At 43.6% G+C, this 23578-nt stretch overlaps 2 protein-coding genes across 2 annotated transcripts in view; one reads left to right on the forward strand and one right to left on the reverse strand.

The window, feature by feature from the left end:
- The window catches only part of tslig3a (tRNA splicing ligase complex subunit 3A), a 35767-nt gene extending 24813 nt beyond the window's left edge, over positions 1-10954 (forward strand). Inside the window, exons 6-8 of the mRNA XM_085980078.1 lie at positions 1745-1861; positions 6998-7165; positions 8069-10954. Coding sequence (XP_085836204.1) covers positions 1745-1861; positions 6998-7165; positions 8069-8851 — 1068 coding nt within the window. The 3' untranslated portion in view covers positions 8852-10954. The remainder of the gene's footprint in view (positions 1-1744; positions 1862-6997; positions 7166-8068) is intronic.
- A 4467-nt stretch (positions 10955-15421) lies between these two features.
- The window catches only part of rasgrp3 (RAS guanyl releasing protein 3 (calcium and DAG-regulated)), a 115717-nt gene continuing 107560 nt past the window's right edge, over positions 15422-23578 (reverse strand). The window contains exon 14 of the mRNA XM_085980083.1: positions 15422-17652. The gene's annotated coding sequence lies outside the window, so the exon portion shown is untranslated. The remainder of the gene's footprint in view (positions 17653-23578) is intronic.

Below are 23578 nucleotides of genomic sequence, written 5' to 3' on the forward strand. Positions count from 1 at the left end.
CCCGACTTCTCTGCTGGCTGCAAGGAGCCAATGTGATGTGGGTTTGAGCAGACTCAGTCCAGTCACCATTAGGCATGGACCCACAACATAAAACTGACCCTATAAATGGTAGTGATATGGCATTCTTGCTTTGGGCTGAGTGGGTGTTTGCTATGTGTAAAGTTAATGTCAACCTGTAGCATGTTTGGATACTAAGGGAACCAAGGGATATGGGGATAGTGCGGGAAGGTGGAGTTGAGGTAGATCAGCCATGATCTTATTGAATGGTGGAGCAGGCTCAAAGGGCCAAATGGCCAACTCCTGCTCCTATTTTTTATGTTCTTATGTGCTCAGCTGAAGTTGATGGAGAAGTGCATTACTGAGGCAGAGAGATTTGCGCTGCAGCTGGCTGCCTCTGCTTCATAATACTTGGGGACTGAAATGGGAACATTGTTCCATTGTCCCCAGTTCTAACGTGCATTCTCAAAGTATGGTATTGGAGCACCAGGCCTTTACGTTCGAATAATGGTGGGTTCAGTTTCTGAACTATTTGAACCCTGATCTGACTTGTTGCTGTTTGGAGGTAACCAGTGATGGCTGGCTGCTTGTTGCGCCATGCTAATGTGTGTCTCCCTTTGGTGGCTAATTTCAGAACCGTGTTAATGGAGGCCCAGGGGAAAAGTTGCCATCTTAGCCACAGATGAACAGCCCAATGCTGAAGAATTTAATGCTAAATACCATTTTGTTAAAAAAAAATGATTTCCCAACCCCCACCTCCAGCCTCTTCTCATGTACCATTATACATTGTGGTAGGTTGGGGGTGGGGGGCCATGGTTATTGTACATAGTTTTGTTGGCCAACTAGTCTGCTTTGCTGTACATCTATTGTGTATAAGAACCTGTTTTGAACTCCTTTATCTCACGGTTTGGTGCTTGAACACTGCTGTAGAGTCTTTGTATACAAAGGCCTAGAAATTCAGTGGCCTGCGCCACCAGTTTGCGCCCAAAGAGGGCACTAAGTGGCTTTTACGCCACTGGCCACACCTACCGCGATATTTAGCGGGGCGCTAATGGTGGCGTTAGCCTGTAGTGCTGCGCCGCCACCAATGACGTCATCGGTGTGCGCAGCGCCCCGCTGGCCATATTTGGTCGCGCCCGCCTCCTCAGCGCCAGCCGCAAATAGCGACCGGTACACAGGTGGAGGTGCGGCCGGCCGCTTTTTCGGCGCCCACACCTCCGTCCCCGGCCTCCTCCACCACCCCCCCCCCCCCCCCCCCGCGGCATTGCCGGCTGTTTCCCGAGAGCCCGGCACTTCTCCTTGGTGCCGGGCTCATTTGCCGGCACTCGCGCACGGGGATCGCGCTGTTGCAGGCACCTCCCCCTTAACAGTGGGAGGAAGGCCTGCCGTGCCGCAGCGTGTGGCGCTGCGGCCCTTAGCGTGCCGAAATTCAGTTTCAGCGCCCCAAGCGGGGCGCGGGAAGCCTCGTTTAGCGGCCCACTTCCATTTGGGGCGCAGAAACTGAATATCCGGATGGCGCAAGTGGCTCCGCACGCAGCGGTAATTCAGGCGAGCTTGGCGCCCCAAACTGAATTTTTAGCCCAAAATCTTTCATTTTACTTGTCATTTCACCTTTTTGGGGAGTGAAGCAAGTTGGATTTCCAAAATTAATTGAAAAGGAAGCGTTTGGGCTGGTACAAAGTTTTCTCTTCAGTGTGGCTGTAGTGGTATTTCAAAACAAAGAATTCATCTTCTGTTTACTTTATAGGAAAAATTAGAAGCCATCAACCAAATCCTGGTTAATGAATACGAAGTTCGGCGAAAGATGTTGCTGAAGCGTATGGATGTAACCATTCAGTCGTTTGGGTGGTCTGACCGAGCGAAGGTATTGGATTTACAGAGTAATCCGGTGTCGATTTCCTCTTTATTCCAAAGCGAGTTGCTCTTCCTAAGAAAATAATTTCCCAACAAGATTTTAATTTCAGAAAAAAAGTTGCTCTTCTGCAATTTTGAAGTATAGGAAACTTTTTTATCCAGCACTGACGGGACGCCGGTTGATCAAAAAGTCCGGATTACAGAGAGGTATACTTACTAAGGTACGAGAGCCCCGTACACGCCCACAGATCCAGGCGTCCCTGTTGCATGGCAACAGGTGCAGGAACCCCGGTTACACGGCCCATAATATGAAGTAAAACTTACCTGAACCTACTCCTGAATTTTGCTGGTTAGGAGAGATTTCTGGTTATTTAGGTGCCGGTAAAAAGAGAGTTTCCTGTATTAGCAAATGTGTAATAGTCTATAAAGTGCATGTTAAGCAACTTGGCTGCAGGAAAATTTTCCTTAATCTGATACTAAAGGGAATTTTTACACAATTTTGACAAGGATCCTGGACACTTGGACAATCTAATGCTCAAGTTGCTTCCATTCTTGAAAGAAAAATAATACTTGTTATAAATTAAATTATTTTTTGTATTGTTATGATTCCCCAATGTTGTACTGGATGAAAATTTTGCTTGGAATGTCGGTGCATATCAAGAGCAGAAAAATCAACGGTTGGGACTGGAAATGTTTCCACTTCTGGCATGCATTGCTAACACCTATAAGAACATAAGAAATAGGAGCAGGAATAGGCCATTCGGCCTTTCGAGCCTGCTCCGCCATTCAATGAGATCATGGCTGATCATCTGCCTCAACTCCATTCACCGGCCCTATCGCCATATCCCTTGATGCCTTTACTAGTCGGAAATCTATCAACTTCTGTTTTGAATATACCCTGTAGTGGCGCTTCGTAATTTCCAAACATGCAGCCACTGAGCTTTGAGGCTTTTAACAACAAGTAGACGCGTGTCGAAATAAAACGTTCCAAAACGTAACTTTGTCTTTAAACTGTTTACTGTAACACCTTACAAACAGAATTACAAAGCAAAACACGTTTAAACAAACACGGTCAAAAACTGTATTGCTCCAACCATCAAAGCCTTTACCTTCTCTCTAGCCTCGTGGAGCTTGAACTGTAAAATGGCTGGATACCATGTGACAAGCTTAAGGACTGTACCATTGTAGCAAGAATAAAGGGGGTATCTCAGACTATACTATTGGAACAAGAAAATAGGGGGTTTCTCAATACAATAAGTCAGTCAGGTAAATTAACTATTATACTATTTAACCAATATTTTAAAGTATTTTCTTAAACTTTCATGACTCTTACATACCCAATGACTGAGCTTCCACAGCCCTCTGGGGTAGAGAATTCCAAAGATTCACCGCCCTCTGAAGAAATTTCTTCTCATCTCAGTCCTGAATGGCCGACCCTTTATCCTGAGGCTGTGGCCCCTGGTTCTAGACTCCCCAGCCAAGGGAAACGTTCTCCCAGCATCCACCCTATCGAGCCCTGCAATAATTATCCCCTCTTATTCTTCTGAATTCAAGAGAATACAGGCCTAGTTTACTCAATCTCTTCTCATATGACAGTCCCGCCATCCCAGGAATCAATCTCGTGAACCTTCGTTGCACTCCCACTATATGGCAAGTATATCCTTCCTTGGGTAAGAAGACCAAAATTGTACACAGTACTCCAAGTGTGGTCTCACCAAGGCCCTATATAATTGGAGTAAGACTTCTTTACTCCTGTACTCAAATCCTCTTGTAATGAAGGCCAGCATACCATTTGCCTTCCTAATGGCTTGCTGCACCTGCGCATTCACTTTCAGTGACTCACGTACAAGAACACCCAGGTCCCTTTGAGCATCTGCATTCCCCAATCTTTCACCATTGAGGAAATACTCTGCCTTTCTGTTTTTTCTACCAAAGTGGATAACTTCACATTTATCCACATTATATTCTATCTGCCATGTTCTCGCCCACTCACTGAGCCTGTCGAGATCCCTTGAAGCCTCTTCACATCCTCTTCACAACTGACACTGCCACCTAGCTTTGTATCATCAGCAAATTTGGAAATGTTATATTTAGTCCCCTCATCCAAATCATTGATATAGATTATGAATAGCTGGTACCCCACTAGTCACAGCCTGCCATCCTGAAAAAGACCCGTTTATCTCTACTCTTTGTCTGTTAACCAATTCTCAATCCATGCTAGTATGGATTCCATGTGCCCTAATTTTGTTCCGCAACCTCTTGTGTGGGACCTTATCGAAGGCCTTCTGAAAATCCAAATACACCACATCTACCGGTTCCCCTTTGTCTACTCCACTAGTTACATCCTCAAAGAACTCCAATAGGTTTGTCAAACAGGATTTCCCTTTCATAAATCCATGTTGACTCTGCCCAATCTTACTATTAGTTTCTAAGTGCCCAGTTATTGCATCCTTTATAATAGATTCCAGCATTTTCTCAACTACTGATGTGAGGCTAACAGGTCTGTAGTTCCCCGTTTTCTCTCCTTCCTTTCTTAAATAGCAGGGTTACATTTGCTATCCTCCAATCTGCAGGAACCATTCCAGAATCTATAGAATTTTGGAAGATGACAACCAATGCATCCACTATCCCAATGGCTACCTCTTTCAAAACCCGAGGATGTAGGTCATCCAGTCCTTGGGATTTATCGACTTTTAGTCCCATTAATTTTGCTAGTACAGGTACACTATCCCTTATCCGAAAGCCTTGGGACCGGCTGAGTTTCGGTTTTCGGAATTTTTCGGATTTCAGAAGGTATTACAGGTAGACTACCTTTTATCCGAACTTCTGAAACCCTCTAAAAACCGAAGGTTTTTTCGTTCAGCGTAAGTCGTGCGCACGACATGACCAGAGTGGCGCACGACTTACGCTGAGCAGAGGGTCAGCGTAAGTCGTGCGCACGACCCCGACCCCCCGCTGACCCCGACTCCCGCCGACCCACCCCCGACAAATTTCCCAGTCTTATAAAATACCTTCCGAAATTTTCCGAAAACCGAAACACATCTGGTCCCGAGGTTTTCGGATAAAGGATAGTCTACCTGTATTATAAGACTGGGAAATTTGTATTTAATATAAATTTTAAAAGTTCAGGCTACCTCTTGCGACTGTTCCGTGTCTCATTCCCCTTCCTGCTTCTCTGGAAAGCCGGATATCGGCTGACTGCTGCTAAGCTGGCCCGCAAATCAGGTCGGGTGGGGGGGGAGAAAAGAATATCGGACGGGCCGCAGTTCAGGTGGGGGGGGAAAGAATATCGGACGGGCCGCGGTTCGGGTCGGGTCGGGTGTGGGGGGGAGAAAAGAATATTGGACGGGCTGCTGTATTGTTGGGTTCACTCTCCCAGTACCGGGTTCACTCTCCCAGTACCTCCTTCACAGTGCCCGGCTCGGCCTGCAATCTCCTACCCAGGAGGGAACTCTGTGACCCTCTGCCCTGCTCAGCGTAAGTCATGCGCCACTCTGGTCATGTCGTGCGCACGACTTATGCTGAACGAAAAAACTTTCGGTTTTTAGAGGTTTTCAGAAGTTCGGATAAAGGATAGTCTACCTGTACTGTTTTTTTACTAATAATTTCTTTAAGTTCCTCATTCTCACCACACCCTTGGTTTTCTCATATTTATGGGAGGTTTTGTGTGTCTTCCTCCGTGAACACAGAAACAAAGTATTTATTTAATTTCTTTGCCATTTCCTCATTTCCCCATTATAAATTCTCCCATCTCTGACTGTAAAGGACCTACATTTACCTTCGCCAGTCTTTTTTCCTTTTCACAAACCTATAGAAGCTTTTACAATCCGTTTTTATATTTTTCGCTAGTTTGTGCTCATATTCCCATTTTCCCGTTCTATCAATTTCTTGGTCCCCCTTTGCTGATTTCTAAAGAGATCCCAATCCTCAGGCTGACTGCTTTTTCTGGCAACTTTATAAGCTTCCTCTTTTGACTTAATACTAGCTTTAATTTCTTTTGTTAGCATGGTTGGATCATTTTTCCTTTTGGGTTTTTATGCCCAAGAGGAGTATATCTATCATCTTCTATATGTTTGTTGCAAATTATGCATTATTTCCTTGAATGTTAGCCATTGTATGTCCACCTTCATTCCTTTTAGTGTAGTCTCCCAATCTACCATGGCCAACTTGTCCCTCATACCCTTGTAGTTTCCTCTGTTTAGATTGAAGACCTTGGTTTCAGATTGGACTACATCACTCTGGAAAATTAATATAAAAATTCAATATTATGGTCACTTGTCCCTAAAGGCCCTTTTACCACAAGATGATTGATTAGCCCTTTCTCATTACACAGTACCAGATCCAGAATAACATGTTCCCTGGTTGCTTCCTCCACATACTGATCCAGGAAACCATCTTGCATGCATTCCAAGAATTCGACCTCCACACTATGCAACACTAATTGGAAATTCGAAACCTCGCTTTTCTGTAAAGATAACTGGAGTGGGAATCGCCAGATTACAGGCAGTATGCTAACGAGGAACAGGCTTCAAGCACCCCAAACTCATCTCGCTTAACGGTATGGCAGCCAGAGAGGAACATTTCATGTTACTAGTTTTAGATAGCTCTGACATTGAGCCTAAAAGGTGAAAGGACAACCCACCATTATATTGACACCTTGCAAGCATTTTAACTGCTATAGGAACCTTGCAATCAGTACAATTCTTTTAAGAGATATTGGCTATTTCTATTATTGGCCTTTCTTTAATTAGGCTTGTTGTCTTAAACTGGTTTTGCTTTGGGAAATGAAGAAACTCAACCCTTGCATCTTTCAAAGCTTCAAAAAAGTTATTTGGGAGCTGGCCGAAGCAATGTCTCTGTCATTTCCCCCCCTCTTTCTCCCTATGATGAAGTGGCTTTCTTCTGCTTAATGCGTTTGTATGGTTGAGGCAGAAACTCCGTATACATGGCAAATCGTGAGCCTAGACGTACTAGTTACCACTTGTGGTGTAGCATGTCGAAGATGCAACGTGCCAAGAAACCACGCTACCAGTTGAATATGCAGAAAACTTTGGGTTAATTTCTAAGCCTGTAAATTTCAAAATTGTGATCCAGCCATTTTTACATTTAATACTGATTTGGTTTGTACATGTTCTACTTTCCACAGAGCCAGGCTGAAAAATTGGCCAAAGTCTACCAGCCCAAGCGTGCAACTTTGAGTTCAAAAAGCACCATTTGTGTTGCACACCTGCTAGCTGCTCGAGAGGACCTGTCCAAGATTATGCGAACCAGTAGTGGGTCCATCCGAGAGAAGACTGCATGTGCCGTTAATAAGGTAAAATAATGTTGGGCTTTGTCAGTAAGGACAAAGTTGGAGCCTTGCTTAATATTGCTCGCTGACCTACATTGGCTCCCGGTTAAGCAACGCCTCGATTTTATAAATAAATAAATCTCATCCTTGTTTTCACATCCCTCCATGGCTTCGCCCCTCTATCTCTGTAATCTCCAGTCCCACAACAGTCCGAGATATCTGCTGCTGTAATTCTGGCCTCTTGAGGATCCCTGATTTCAATCGCTGTACCATTGCTGGCTGTGCCTTCAGCTGCCAAGCCCCTAAGTTCTGGAATTCCCTCCCTAAACCTCTCTACCTCTCTTTCCTCCTTTTAAGATGCTCCTTAAAACCTAACTTTTTCGCCAAGCTTTTGGTCATTGCCCTAATATGCAGAGGAGATTTACTAGAATGGTCCCAGGAATGAAAGACTCCAGTTACTGACTAGGGTTGTTCTCCTGAGTGGAGAGAAGGTTATGGGGAGATTTGATAGAGGTGTTCAAAATGATGAAGGGTTTGATAGAGTAAATAAGGAGAAACTGCTTCCAGTGGTAGAAGAGTCGGTAACCAGAGGGCACAGATTGAAGGTAATTGGCAAAAGAACCAGAGGCGACATGACGAATTTATTTTGGGCAGCGAGTTGGATAAATATTTGCAGAGCTATGGGGAAATTTGCAGGGCCATGGGGAAATTAGCTAGCTCTTTCAAAGAGCTGGCACAGGCACGATGAGCCAAATGGCCTCCTGTGCTGTATCATTCTATGATTTATCTTGGCTACTTGAATTTTATTTTGTGTGCTGGAAGTATGAGCTGTTTTGTATAATCTTTACATTATTTTATGTCTGAAGTTGTGAATGACAGAAATATAACTAATATAACCTTTCTTTGCTTGGTTTCATTGTTTTGCAGGTACTTATGGGCAGAGTGCCAGACAGAGGAGGCAGGCCAAATGAAATTGAGGCCCCTCCACCAGAGATGCCACCATGGCAGAAGAGACCAGACAATGCCCAGCCTAGTGGTGGACGAGGAGGAAGAGGTGGATATGACCAAGGCTCTTACGGAGGAGGTGGAAGAGGCGGATATGATCACGGCGGACGAGGTGGGGCCCGTGGTGGATATGATAGGACAGAACAAGGAGGACGTGGAGGAGGCAGAGGAAAAGTTCAAGGCGGATGGTCAGATGGAAGTGGCGGCCATCAAGATTCTAGCTACCAAGGGGGGCATGGTGGCTATCAAGGCGGTGGTGGTGGCAGCTATCAAGGCGGTGGTGGTGGCAGCTATCAAGGCGGTGGTGGTGGCAGCAGCTATCAAGGCGGTGGTGGTGGCAGCAACTATCAAGGCGGTGGTGGTGGCAGCAGCTATCAAGGCAGTGGTGGTGGCAGCTATCAAGGAGGTAGCTACCATGGAGGTGGTGGCAGCTATCAAGGGGGTGGCTATCAAGGAGGTGGTTACCAAGGACATCAAGACAACAGATATCAGGATGGCGGCCATGATCAGGGTGGAGGACGAGTTGCAGGACGAGGAGGTCGTGCCCGTGGGGGTCGTGGAGGGCGCGGGGGACAAGGTGGTGGGTGGAGCAACAGAGGTGGACTAAGCTACAACCAGGGAGGACAGTTTGAGCAATATTTCCAGCAAGGAGGCCAACAGTATAATGCATCTGGTTTCTATCAAGGTAGGCAGTATTCTAGCTAATAACTCGATAGTCCTGAATATTGGCTTCTTCCTACAAGAGGCACAGACTCAGCCATATACTAGTTACCAACTGTCAAATGCCACTAAAATCCAATACCTTGTATTGAATCAGCAGTGTTGCAGATTTCTAAGCAGTGGGAATGCAGAAATGCCTTTCTTCCAGCAGGAGTGATTCTCGACCTTCCTCTTCTTACCTCCTATATCCCCACTCCTCACAAAATGGGTTTTAGACTTGAAACTGTACTTGAAGCGCAGCAAAAAAAAGTAAGAGTTTTGCTTTCCTGCATGTGTAAGTGCCACTGGCACGGTTAAAACTCTTGGTTTATTGAAAGTGCACTACAGACCGAGCATATGAGCCCAAACTGAGCCTGGAGACCCCTTTCTATTAGCTGATGCTTTCAACAAAAACATTTGCCGAGCTTATGTTTCTCTTGTATTCTAGAGATGAAGCCACATGGTAGTTCTTGCTGGCTAGTAATAATTGTACATAAATGTAAACTTCACAAGCAGAGTGAATGATGGCGTGAAGCTGTGTGAGAGGTCAGCAATAAAGTATCTGTATGCTGTTTTACTGTTTGGAATCGTTGAGTTTTTGTTGAACTCAGTTTACAGGTGATGAGGGAAATCCTTTTGAGTATCGAAAGAGGATTTCAACACCAACATTTTATTTTAAATAATATATGTGCGTGTGTGTGTGTGTGTTTGTGTTTTTGCCCAAACACTGAATTGAGAACCCATGGTTCTTTGCGCAATTCTAACTTATAATGTTTATTGGAGGTTTACTGTATGTCATCCCTTTTGCAAATGTGTATAATTTGAAAGCTGCAAAGGATATTCAGCACAGAAAGGGCTAATGTGTAGGTTTAACTAATTCAGCCTTAAATGATGATGCACAATGCCTATAATTCTACAGACAAGCGAGGACATTGGCCAGGCGTGGCTGACTGTTTGTAAAACACTCACTGTTTTTGTTCCCATTGAAATGCTGGCATGGGCCAGTTCATATATGGTACACACTTCATTATTTGGAAGTTGAGTCAGTTACTGGATGGGGAAGATTAACCCATGGTCGAAGAGCTGGAAATAAAAGTAAATATGAAACAAGTTATCCTATACACACACTCTTGTGTTGTGATTTCAGCAATGATCTCGCTTCAGTTTGAGCAGAAGTATCAGTTAATTTGTATCCCTTTTCTGTTGACTCTTTATTGACCTGCAACCGCTGCAGTCACTGTGACCTACCTTGAGTGCCTAATGTAAAGACCTGTTGCAGCCAGTGCTATTGACATTGTATTCTGGATAGGTTACAGTTACATGAATTAGAAGATCTGAAAATTATCTTCTGTTTGTGCGCACACAAAAACAAGTCATTTATACAGTTAAGTCGTGATTTTTGCAGTTTCTTGCCATTTATTGCACATGAGAGAGAGGTCACTCTTGTAATCTGGCAGTAACAGCTCCTGACCAGCATAAGAACTGCTGGCCAAGTGGTGCCGTTGTAGACAGGAAGTACCTTTGATTTGCTCCCATTTATTGTGGCTCATTATGAAGAGACCTTTCGTGACCGTTGCTCATCAAACGGTTGTCTTTGGCTAAAACTGCTGTTTAAGTCCCACAGGCTTATCTGTAGGGGACTAAAAGAAACTCGTAGACTGCAATTGTTAAAGCACACACAGTGTTTGTCAACCATTAGAATCACCTTTTGTTTGTCTTTGATTGTATGTAATGTAAAGTGCTTTTTTTTAAAAAAAAGGCTTATTATTTAAATAGAGAATTTAACACTATTTTGTCCAAAACCAGTGGGGGAAATTCTAAGCTGCTAAGGATACTTAAATAAGCAGTATATATATTGTACTTGTACATTCTGTTTTAAAAGGGCTTAAAAATCTAAACTACATTTAAGTTTAAAGATCACCTGTTAAGATCATCTGTTTCGACTCGAGCTATTTTTTTAGGGATTGGCCCAATGTTTTGACCCAATGGGCAGTGAAATTGTGCTCGGCTGATGCATCGTAACTGCTTCTCTAATGCAGCGGAACCTAATGTAGATCTAATCTAATGTAGTGGTACAGACAATTGAATAAAACTTTTTTTGTTATTTAACAGGTGTATTTGCATAATTTATTCAAGTGTGGGAAGTAATTTCCTGGTCAGTCCCCAGAACGACTTCAGTTAATTGAATGCTCCAGAAACTCTCGAGTTCAATTCCCCGTTTGTGCTGTTAACTGCTATCAGCTGGGGGGGCTTGTAGGGGTGCTGCAATTGGTCTTTGCACCTCTGGGCTGGGAGGAAGATAAATCAGCCAAGGTTCCCTCCTCAAATTGCTATCCAGCAATCCTCTGCTAAAATGTCCACCTGCCCTGGCAGTTTGGTGAGGGCAGATTCAGGCTACACTGTGATGTGCACAAGGTCAAATAACCTCCCTGTACTTGCTGTGTAGGCTAACACATGAAGAATGGCCACTTAGGTGAGGTACTGGGGGCGACCAGCGCCCGTGGAACTGTACGCTAGCATGAGTCAGCATCTTCATGAAGATGGAGGGTGGTATTAGTGCGATGAAATACCAATGCCTGTTGAATTTTTACAGTGGTATTGTAAATGAAATATATTGGAACTAGTACTGTAATAGGAGATGGACTGAAGATGGGAGCACTAAGGCTGTATGCTGGTATTGATGAAATGTTTTATATTTTAATACCTGGCATGCAATAAGTCGGCTGCTACAGATTTAAACTCTGACCAGTTATCAAAATGTACAACGTTTGGAGCTGTACCTACCTACTAAGGTAAAGGACTCCTTCCTTAGAGAGGTGAAATCACTCTTTGTCTTCAGTATCCATTGTATGCGAGATGCTTTGGGACAGCGCTATCTATATGCAAAATCTTTGCCCAGCACTAGCAAATGATTTGGTTGTGGTATGACATCCTGTGATTGAGATTTTTGCCCATAAATAGTGTGATTTTTATTTCTTTTAAAAACGACTTCCGGGTGAAGTTGGGAGGGAGAGAACAGCAGGCATGGAGACTGAAGTCGGAAGTTGGGTGGAAGAGAGCAGCAATGTCTGAATGTGAACAACTGGATAGCAGAACTAGCAGAGGGGCAAGCTGTCCCATAGCCCTACTTGGACCTGAGTTGAGTTTTTCTTGTGACCGTCACTAGCCTTGCTCAGATTTTGAATTTGATTCTATGGAGTACTATTTATGCCAAAATAAATGCCAGAAAAGTTGGGATACTTCATATTAGTTAGTTTTAATTGTATATCAATCTAATTTCAAAAGGAACATTATTTGGAATTTGTATTTGTTTTTCCCCATTGCTGTCTCTGGGAGGGGGAAGAAAAGTCCAATCCTGAAGTACCTTTTCATGGTGTCTATTTCAGGATTTGTTTTTGCTTATAAACGTCATGGACATTTCATCCCAGTGCAAAACATCCTGCTTAAAGTTTAAAATACGTAAAACATTTCTCCCCTCATCGCTAGTAATCCACATTGTAATTGACGCAGGTTCTTTGAATGGAGCCACAGAAATGTGTGGCTCTCCTGACTAAAGATGGAGCATAAGATTATGCTGGGCAGAGGGGAGAATGGCCATTCCTTGTCCAATGTAGGGTCATTGGTATAATGTGTTCACTGCATTGACAGAAAATATGGAAATAGTTTATTGAAAGCTATGGCACCTGTAATATCGTTTCTAAAATTGTGTTTTCTGCCCTACACTTTAGCTTAGTTATATTGTCTTTGTTTTACACACTTAGCTGCTACTTTTGTCAAATTTCAACTATTGTTACAATTGACTCCCATATATATAGTGTTTGCATTACAGAAATGTGATATTGTTACCCTTACCCTAAAACTGGTTCCAAATTGGTCATTTTATTGAATTGCATTGTTCGCAAAGCAACAGAAAGAGCGAGCTTGTATTTATGGTACCACTATTAACACGCAAACCAGCCGTATTGAATTCACAATCACAGAAACCCCACAGTGCAGATAGAGGCCATTTCGGCCCATCGAGCCTGCACCGACACATATCCCACCCAATCCCCGTAACCCCTACACCAACACATATCCCACCCTATCCCCGTAACCCCACGTATATTTAATCCCCCTAACACTAAGGGTCAATTTATCATAGCCAATCATCCTAACCCGCACATCTTTGGACTGTGGGAGGAAACCGGAGCACCCGGAGAAAACCCACGCAAACACGGGGAGAATGTGCAAACTCCACACAGACAGTCACCCGAAGCCGGATTCGAACCCGGGTCCCTGGCGCTGTGAGGCAACAGTGCTAACCACTATGCCACCGTGCTGGAGTCCGTTAATTCTAAAACAAAGCATCATTAAAACTGCCAGAGTCTTGTACTTGTGTATTTTTGTCTGCTTTTGTGGCAGAGCATTTGATGCAAAACTGTTCATGGTCACAGAATGGATATTAATCTAAAGGTTCGAGAACTTTGAATTTGTAATGCCTGGTGTATGCCCAAGGATGGATGATTATTTACTACGGTATTGATTCAATTTGTGATTTGTTTTCTTTCTCTCTTTCCCCTTTTTAAAGATTGGGATTAAGTTTTTCTGTGCAATTCAAAATACAACCTACAAAGGGAAGAAAGTTCCTTTGTTTTACCCATGATGACAAAACTGTTAGGTTCTGGTGATTGCCAGGTGATTTTAAATCCAAAGACAAGCTTCCTGCCATAGGCAAGCCCATTACAAGTGAAACCCAGTAACCAAATTGAGCTAATACTATGTATAGTGACTAGAATTGAATCCAACTAGTGCAAGGTGTTAGTAACTGAAACCAAGAAGTACCTAACCATTTAAGCTTGCTTGCTAATGAAAATAATTTGGATAATCTTCCCCATGACGCATGTGTTATGCAGCCAGCTACATCTGGACCTACTTGAATTAGTTGTATGAACCCCAATTAATTTTAAGCAAAATGGCAGAAAGCCAATTCATTTGAATAGTTTTAAAGTTTTTTTTTTAATTTGGACATTTTGTTAAATTGTGTTTGTTGAAAATGTTCAGCTCCAGTGCAGTGTACAGCTCCTTGCCTCAGCTTTTGAAGAGCATTCTTACACCACCAGTGTCTCACGCTGACTTTCTTTTGAGGCCTGTTGGTGACATTGCCTTGCTTTGGACTTTCATGGCTTTGGGGAAGAGGTATTCATGGAATGGTTATTTTCCTGGACGCTCGCTACAACACTGCAGTGACTGTAACTGTGTGATTGTTGCGTAATTTACCCGCAGCAAGAGATTTTTTAAATTATCATTTGGGTGTGCATTTTTTCCTCTTGTATTTCTGGATCAAATAAGTTCTTTCTAGCAGTTTAAGAGTAGCTGTTAAGTCTATGCTCCTGTGAAGTATCTTGAACATTTTACTGCATTAAAGATGCTGTATAAATGCAAGTTGTTGATGGAGAGATTTTTGTGCCCTTTTTCATTAAAATTTTTTCCCTTCCTTTCACAAGTGTAAAATGAATACACAATTCCATCTCATGTCATCTGTGGACGATGGCTAATCTGGGCATGCCAGTGGTTATAACTTAAAGCAATATCAATGTTTAGCTTCCAGGATGAATGAAATTAAATGTCTAAATATTTGAAGCAGAGGAAGGTACATGGCATTGGGAGTAGTTTTGGATTGCTGTAGCAAAGAGCCCGCATGGATGCAATGGACTCTCTGCGCTTTAAACTGTTGTGGTTCTAAACCTTTCTAAAAGGAAAAAGTCCTGTGGGGATGGAGACATAAATGAATTTTGTAGGAGCGCTATAACTGGCTGCAGTGGCGCAGTTCAGGTAACGGTTGAAGGGGGAGGGAAATCAACCAGGATTCGCAGTCCTGAACAATAGCCACTGACCCTGTGGATGTTTATGCTAATGTGTTGATGGTCGATCTATTGACCAGCGGGGTATCAAATCAAAGGATTATTGATTTTTAATTATAGTCATATTTGTTCTGGGTCCCCATACTTATTTCTCCCTTGCCCCTTCCTTAACCAGCATCTAAAATTACAACCCAATAAGATATTGGTAGCTTTTTAGCTGAATTCTGTTTGAGCAAATTCGTGTGAGACTGAATCCTGCCTTGGAGAAAGGGTTATATGTTATAAGTGTGCAATTCAGGTGTACTTAGTGTAAACCTCATGCCCAAGAGATGACTTTGTCAGGTTTACTTGGGCACAAACATGGTGGTAGGCGGCAGTTCATTACCATGAATTCCAGGTATAGATTGCTGAAATTCCTGTAAGCTTATTCAGAACAATTGGTATCTGGTTATTTAGGGTGTGCCTGCACAATGAGCTTTGGTGACATGTAAATAGGACTCTGGGTGAAGTACTTTATACTAAAGCAATCCACCTTGAGCAAGGAAGGAAGGAACTGACTGACTATTGTGCTGAGCTGCGAGTACAGCTACAAATCGGTTGTGCTGCCTATATCTCCAGGTTCAAGGACACTTTCTGCCCAAGACAAATGCACATAGGCATAAAAGTCAAGTGGGCAACTAAACAGGACAGTGAGTGTGTTTAGAAAGGTGCCAACTTTTCATCAACTTACACATAATTCACAAATAAGTTTTATTGAATTACAAATACTTAAAAGATGGGCTTCTTTTAAAAGCCTAGACAAAGCTTCAGTTGGAACATACACTCAGCCATAGGCTAAACATTGAGACTAAGGATGCAGTGCTTCAAAGCAGTAGTAAGGACACTGCAGCTAAAGCTTGGGTTTCTAAAAACAAGGCTTCAGGGTGTTGGACATCTACTAAAATGCAGAATTTCACAGTCAATTAGAGGCATTAAAGTAACTTGTTAAGAATTTGTAAAGCCGAATGAGAAAATAGCAGAGAAATAAAGAGCACCAAAATTATTTAATGGAATTTTACAGAAGTGGGAAGTGTTTTTGATTAAAGGGAAACTCCAGTGATATGATCTAAATATACCTGGGGGGAAAAATGCAGTTGCTTTGTGCCTCCCGTTTGCGCCCTAAGAGGGCACTAATGGGGTGCAAGGCAACTAGCGCCCGGGCGCGGCGATGTTTGCACCGCCCGTGAAATTGACCAGACATTTTGCGGCGGCATTAAACACTACCGCCGCGATCTCCTGCGCCGGCAAATCATGACGTCAGTCGAGCGTGCAACGCTCTGGTAGCACCCTGGACCGGATATTGAGTGGCGCCGCCTGCCGCTAGGAACGACAGGTTGGGGGGAACGTTTTGCAGTCGGGAAGGGACTGGGGGAGCGCTATTTAAAGACGACCGCTTCCTACCTTTTTTTGTCGGTGACATTTTTGCACCACGTATTCTGAGAGAGAGCGCGAGAGACTTCTGGAGAGATTCAATGCTGTGTGAAGGAGTTTTGGGTACTGAGCAGCACTTTGCAGGTTCATTTTGATTTGACCTTACTTGCATTGATTTAGAAGAGACTATGGGGGCTGCACTCAGCTCTTTCCCTGCAGATTTGATGTATGGGTCTCTCCAGGCCAAGATTCAAGGCTGCAATGAGCAGGGTGTGGATGGAGAGCAAGATCAACCCCTTTAAGAACTGGCCGGCGCCATTGTGTCTGTGTTCCATTGCTGACTGACCTCGTGAGCTTCGCCAACGCTCTGAGGTAGCTCCTCGGCGTTGGCGCCTTAAGAGGTGTGTAGCGCCTGGTTTAGTGCTCCAATCACCTTCAGGGCGATAGAAGCCAAGTTTACAGTCGGAGGCGATAATTAGCGGCAGGCGCTAAACTTTGCGCCCGGCCGATAATTGCGCCCCAAACGGGGCGATACTGAATTTCTCCAACCCCCCCCCTAATTTCCACCCAATCTCATTGCTCTCACTAGTCTTAAATTGGAATGATATGAAAATGTTACTCCCACTTCATAAGTTTTGCTTGCAGGTACGCTGCAGGTTAATGTGACTGAGTTGGGTCTGCAGTGAGTATGGGAGGTAGAGAGCTGCTCTTTGACCTGGCTCTGATGCTGTTACTACACTTAAGTTGGCTGATTCCAACATGAAGCAGGGGTACTGTGCAAGGATGTCAAATTATCGATCTGTTATTTCATGCACTGGAGTTTGTTTTGTTTTTTTTACACAGAATGTGCTCAAGCATCAGCCAATCATCAAGGTGTGTTAGGTTTTCCTGATGTTTCCCTTTAATGTTTGTGATAGTGATGTGAATATTACAGTTGTATTGATGCACTAATCCAAGTGTTTTCATTCTTTGATTTATACAACCACTGCTGCAATTTTAAATTTTGAGGAAGAAATTTTAATAGCTTGTTTCCTCTGCAGACAACTTCTCCTTTTGAGTCTACTTAAAAGAAGCACAACCAGAAATGTTGTTTATTATGTGAATTGCTAAGGAGTTTGCAACATGCAAACGTAACTCCCATAGGTTTGGTGCATTTTTTTTGTTTGAAACCATGGGTGATGTAGTTAGATTTAATGCTGTCCATCTCTACTTGGGTTTCTGCTCTTTAAACTCTTCACAACCAAGTCCTCCTTCCTGATTGAATAAATTATTATTCCAATGGATTCTGCGCTTGGATCTTCCCATGTGCGAGATAAACAGCTGCCCAATTCTCCGAGCTCCTGGGTTTCTGTTACCGTATATGACTATTAGAAATGTTGTAAGCTAGCTTATTTTCACAAATCCGTTTTTCATAAGAATGGAATAATTTACATCTGGCTGTAGGCGAAGCAGTCTTGTGCACAGATAAGGGGCAGTGATAGAAGTATCCTCCTGTTGGTGACTCGAAGCTGTGTGTATTCAGTGTCCTGGATGGGTCACCAAAGGTAGTCTGCCTGTCTGATAGAAAAACAATAGTAAGTAAATGTGTTTGATAAAAACCTTTAAAATATCGAGATTACAAACCATTTATCTGTGCTGGGTTTGAACCAGGATCCAGCAGTGCAAGAACAGTATTTAGCCTGTGGCGTCACCCTCTACACAAACTAAATTCAACCCGCTGCGCCACGATAGTATCAGTTGGGCTGGAAAGGTTTTTTATTTTCTGAGCAGTTTTTTAATTGTCTCTGGACCCTTTTCCAGTATCATCTGTAGGCATTAAATAGGGCCAGAATTTGCGATGGGTATGACGGTGTACTCCGTGTACGCCATCCTACCACCTTTGAAATGCACAGCAAGTTCGGGATAGCGCTTGCGATCTGTCAAGTTCCAATTTGACAGATCATCCGCACCGACCAGAAAACCTAATTGCTGGCGTAGAGTTGGGCTAATTGTCCACCAACTGCCCAGCAATTACATTTGAACATTTTACAGGCACCGGGCCTGTTTCCACAGCGTAAGGGAATACTTCCTGATAAATGCAAGTAATTTTAAAAACTTGAGGCCAGAAGTGGAAGCATTTGGGGATTTTGTCCATGGAAAGTATTTTTGTCCATGAAAAGTTCAGAGGAAGCGGTTGCTACATAGATGCCAAAAATATAAATTATTTTAATCAATGTGGAGCATAAGCTTAAAAAAAATCTGAACTGAAAAGTATAGATGTTTATCCCAGAAGGCTCGGGTAATGAGTTTTTTTTTCCTTTCCGGAGATTATAAATGAATGAGACACCTTCTGTTTGATGATTGGAGCACCAGGCCCACGTGATCCCAGGTACACTTCCGCACACGCTGCGCCCCTGGGATCCGTGGGCCATTGCACTGCCCTCCTACTCGCAGCGTCAGCGAGCAAGTTCACGAAGGAGGGTCCCCATCGGGTAAGTTTGTGTTCTATTCAGATGCCGGCGACGTACCTAAATAATGAGGGAGGATGTTGCTTTGCAGGGTGTAAACCTATGCTTTGCTATCACCCAGCATGCTTTTTTCTTTTGTATGCCCGTAATGCGCCTCCCATCCAAAATAATATAGCAGAAGTGCCTGGACTTCAGTACATAATGTAGGCTGGTACTCCGGTATAGTACTGAAGGAGTGATGCTTTGTTAAAGATGCCATCCTCCAGAGGCATGTCTCCATGGGTCAGCTGTATGTTAAAGATCCCGTGGCACAATTTGCAGAGAAGGAGTGAGATTTGTGTTTTCCCACGTAACAATCACTACTTTGAATTGATTTCATTGAAGTACTTTAAGGGGTTTTAATATTTATCGTACCATATTTGTTGCCCTGAGAAGGCAGTTGGGCCTCTTCCTTGAACAAATGCAGTCTTTATACTGACTGCTCCCAAGACAGTGTTAGGGAATTCCAAGATTTTGACCCAGAGATGTGATAAGACGCTAAGTGCAAGTCCGTCTTCTACAGTGCCCAGGAGCTACATGTTTAAAGCAATTGGAAAGTGAAATGAACTTTGAAGAATGTAATTACAGAAGAAAAGACTACAGTCTCTGGTGGGACAGATTCTATCTTATCAAATCAACCTTGAATTTTATCTCATTGATTTAATATATTCACTTTAATTTGATGCACAGAGCACTTCTTATCCACCATGAACAAAAAGCTGCTGCTACACTGGAAGATGAGTCAGGTTACAATGCAGTAACAACTGTTAATGGTACTTTTTATTTAAAGTAGGTCAGCCATTGTGCAGTTGAAATGCATTGGGGCTTTGGCCAGTATTCTCTGTTTCGGGAAGCTTCCACGTGACATATAAGGGGTGGAGCTTCCATCCACCCCTTCCTAGGCAAATGATGGGATGGGGGTGGGGGGGGGAACAAGGGTGAGGCGGAACTTCCGAAGCCAGGAGTTCCTGCTCCACAGTTAAAACCTGCCATTCTGTGTGAATGAAGAGAGGCGCATTGATCCTCAAGGCCATATGTAGGCGAGCAGCCTGGACCCCTGAAGCATGTGGCCAGATCCAGCTCCTTGCTCAGGGAGCTGATAGTTGGGGTTGAGCCTGGGCACCTCCTCCCTTCCACCACTGCCGCCGCCCGCCCCCCGCAAAGGGTGGAACAAGACTGGAGTTTATGTTGGCTTGAGGCAGGTGAGGGCCGGTGTGCTGAATGTGGCGCTTGCAACTCTGCCTCATGCTAATGAGGTGCTCTCCTACTAACCTTGCAAAACATGATCAGCAGAGGGCACTGTCTGGCAAGATCCTGGCATAATCACTGCGATTACAACACAAGGAATTTCAGGGCCTATGTATTGTAATCTCTTACTTATTTTTGCTGTTTGTTTTTTATGACTTGTTTTGAGCCACAAGAACCAAAATCCTCCTCGTGCAGCTTTCATCTCGGGGGGCCTGCCAGTGGAGTTACATACGTATTCCTTTGAATTCGTACTGAACTGGAGATCCCTCAAGGAAACTCGCTGAGCTACATTCCAGTCTTTGGTGTAGTTCATAGTAGACTTCAGATCAGGTCCAGCACCTAATATTTATGGTTATGTTTATCATCCAATTACTGCCTATTGAATCCACAGAGATAGCCCTGAAGTTTGAGTTATTTATGGTGACAATGCACAGCAGCATTTATGAATTTATAATCATTAAATGCAAGTGTTGCATTGTCCACAAAGGTCACATTCATATTTTCAGTGAATTCCTTGTTCTTGTTTACATTTCTGGACAGCAAGAGTTTTTCGTAAGGTGCAGTGGCTTTGTACTCCTGTTACATAATTATATTAATGGATTTTTATGAAGAAAAACTCAGTACATGTGCATGGATCATCTCCTATAATAACTAGGAAAAGTCAAATGTTAAGGGGACAAGCATTCTGGAAATGTACCAGTTTGAGCACATTCTACAACTGAATATGTGCAAAATGACAGCAGACTGCAGGCTTTGTTCTGCTGTGGTACTTTTTAGGAGTAGACTGAGGCGGGTACCAGACTTTGGAGGAACTAATCCAGTACCAGATGTAGCAACAGGATAGGTGACAATCCTCTGTTCTATATTCACCTAGAAGGACGCTGATTTTTATTTCCCGATTTGCTACTTTACAACACCCATAATTGCAAAAGTTAGAAACGGTGCTCATAAATAATGCGGTAGCCTAAAGACATTACACAGTTCAACAGCGGAAGACTGAAAAGTAGTCTGGGCGCACAATGTTGCTTCATTTATTACTCCTTATAAACTGCTGGAATTGATTCAGTACTAGTATTTGGCATAATACACTACAAGGTGCTTTTTGAAGTATGGAGTTGGCATTGCTAAGTAGTCGGGTGAAGGGAGCGGACAGCCTGACTGAGCTCTAATTACTCAGACATGAATGGTTAAATATCCAAATCTATTTGCAAAATTAGTGAACTGCTGCTCTATTTTTTATGCAGTGAGTTATGATGATCTGCCGAAAAGGGTGGTGGAAGCAGATTCAACAGTAACTTTCGAAACAAAATGTTGTCACCTGGCAGCAAAAGATCCCAAGCCATGCCGAGGCCTCTCCTGGGAATATTGATGGCATCATCAATCCCTTGCAGCGGGTGGGGGATTTGGGGAGACGGGATGGGAAAGTAAGTGCAAAAAAAAAAAGCCTTTCCATTCCTTAGTCCCACTTTCTAAACACGGCATCTAGGAGCTGTGCAGCTGGTTGGTGGGGGGGTCCTACATGTACGTGTAACTTGCAGTATTCCAGGAAAGGGACCCAAGTCTGGCAGCATTGTCGAGATGAAGAGACAGGGAAGTACATGTCTTTCCATTGGGCTATTGTGCATCAACTGTAAATCCAGTCAATCGAGTTGGTAATACAATCTGGAGTCACATTAGGATTATCAATCCTTCAGGATTGCCCTGGTATTTCCAGGAATTGAAGATTAATCTGGACACGACTGCAAGCAATCCAGGAGAAACCTCATTGGGGGCATTAAAAAACAATTGTGTGTTTTTTTTTCATTGAACACTTGTTCATTACTTATAGAACTATTGGAAATGGGAAAGAAAAGCTGTTTGATTATTCAAGGGCGTTGGAAGTCATGTGATGAAACCTCCAGCACTACATCCAATCAGAGTGGGCAACCCTAAGTCACATAGCTGGTATCCAGCTGCATATCGGAGTAAGTCAAGACGATGATCTCTCCCAGGGTCCTACCATGGTTTGGGTACGGTAGCACAGTGGTTATGTTACTGCACTAATAATCCAGAGCCCTGGACTAATGATCCAGAGACATGAGTTCAAATCCCAGCAGTTGGGGAATTTAAAGTCAGTTAATTAAATAAATCTGGAAATTTAAAAAAAAAGCTAGTATTGTGAAACTACCAGAATGTTGTAAAAACCCATCTAGTTCACTAATGTCCTTTTTAAGGAAGGAAATCTGCTGGTCTGGCCTACATGTAATTCCAGACCCACAGCAATGTGGTTGACTCTTAACTGCCCTCTGAAATGGCCCAGCAAGCCACTCAGTTGTATCAAACCCCTACAAAGAAGTATCTGACTGCAGTGGCTGAAGAAGGCAGCTCACCATTACCTTCTCAAGGGCAATTAGGGTTGGGCAATAAATGCTGGCTGAATTTTTTTAAAGCCTCCTGGGAGCACTAGAATTGAATTGAATTAAACTGATCTCAAATTATTGCTGCAATGAGCTTAAAGACCAATCCCCAAGTAAAGTTGAATCAGAGGACAGGTCCAGTACAGCTACAGCACTGCCATCTACCTAACAATGTGAAATCTTGCCCAAGCATATCTTATCCACAAGAAGTAGGACAAATCTAACTCGCCAATGATTGGCTGGGACCACTTGGCTGAGGACCTCAGTACAGCCTTGGTCTAAACATGGACACAAGCTGAATTGCAGAGGTGAGGTCAGACTGACTGCCCTTGATATCAAAGCCAATGGGGGTCAGGAGGAAAACTCCCCAATGGATAGTCATACCTGGCATAAAGGACGATGGTCATCGCAGACCTGAAACATCGCTGCAGGAGTTCCTCACGGAAGTGTACTTTGCTCAACTACCTTCAGTTGCTTCATCAATGACCTTCCTGCCATCATAAACTCACAAGTGGGGTTGTTTGCTGATGATTTAACAGTGTTCAGCTCCATTAGCAATTCTTCAGGCAATAAAGCAGTCCGTGCCCAAATACAACCAAACCTGCACAACATCCAGGCTTGGACTGATAAGTGGTAAATAACATTCATGGTACATAAGTGTCAGTCAATCTCCAAGAAAGTTTATCCACCTTCCCTTGACATTCAATAGCATTACCATTGCTGAGTTTTCCCCCACCCCCACCAACTCCCTGGCATATCACCATTGACCAGCAACTCAAGTGGGCCAGCCACATAAAATACCATGACTACTAGAGCAGGTCCCATGCGTATTCTGCAGCGAGTGGCTCTCTTCCCAACTTCCCAGAGCCTCTCCACCACCGACAAATCCCGAGTACGAGGGAATACTCTCCACTTGCCTGGATGGGTGCCACTGACACTAAACTCATCGACACCATCCAGGGCAGAGTAATCCACCTGAGCGGCATCTCATCCACCAGGCTAAACATGCACCACTGCCGCACTGTGGCTACATTGCAGGAACTCCCAAAACCCATGACCTCCACCATCTAGAAGGACAAGGGCAGCAGGTGCATGGAAACACCATCACCTCCAAGTCACACACCATCCTGACTTGGACATATATCGCCGTTCCTTCCATCATCGCTGGGTCAAAATCTTGGAACTCCTTACCAAACAGCATTCCTGGATCATCTTCATCACACGGGCTGAAGTGATTAAAGAAGGCGGCCCATCACCACCTTTTCAAGGTAACTAGGGATGGGCAATAAATGCCGGCTTTGCCAGCAATGCCCCCATCCTGAGAATGAATGAAAATAAAATGTACAAGAGTCC

The sequence above is a fragment of the Somniosus microcephalus genome, chromosome 3 (assembly GCF_052327205.1).
Source record: "Somniosus microcephalus isolate GS21.2 chromosome 3, FLI_Smic_1.0, whole genome shotgun sequence".
Classification (NCBI taxonomy): Eukaryota; Metazoa; Chordata; class Chondrichthyes; order Squaliformes; family Somniosidae; genus Somniosus; species Somniosus microcephalus.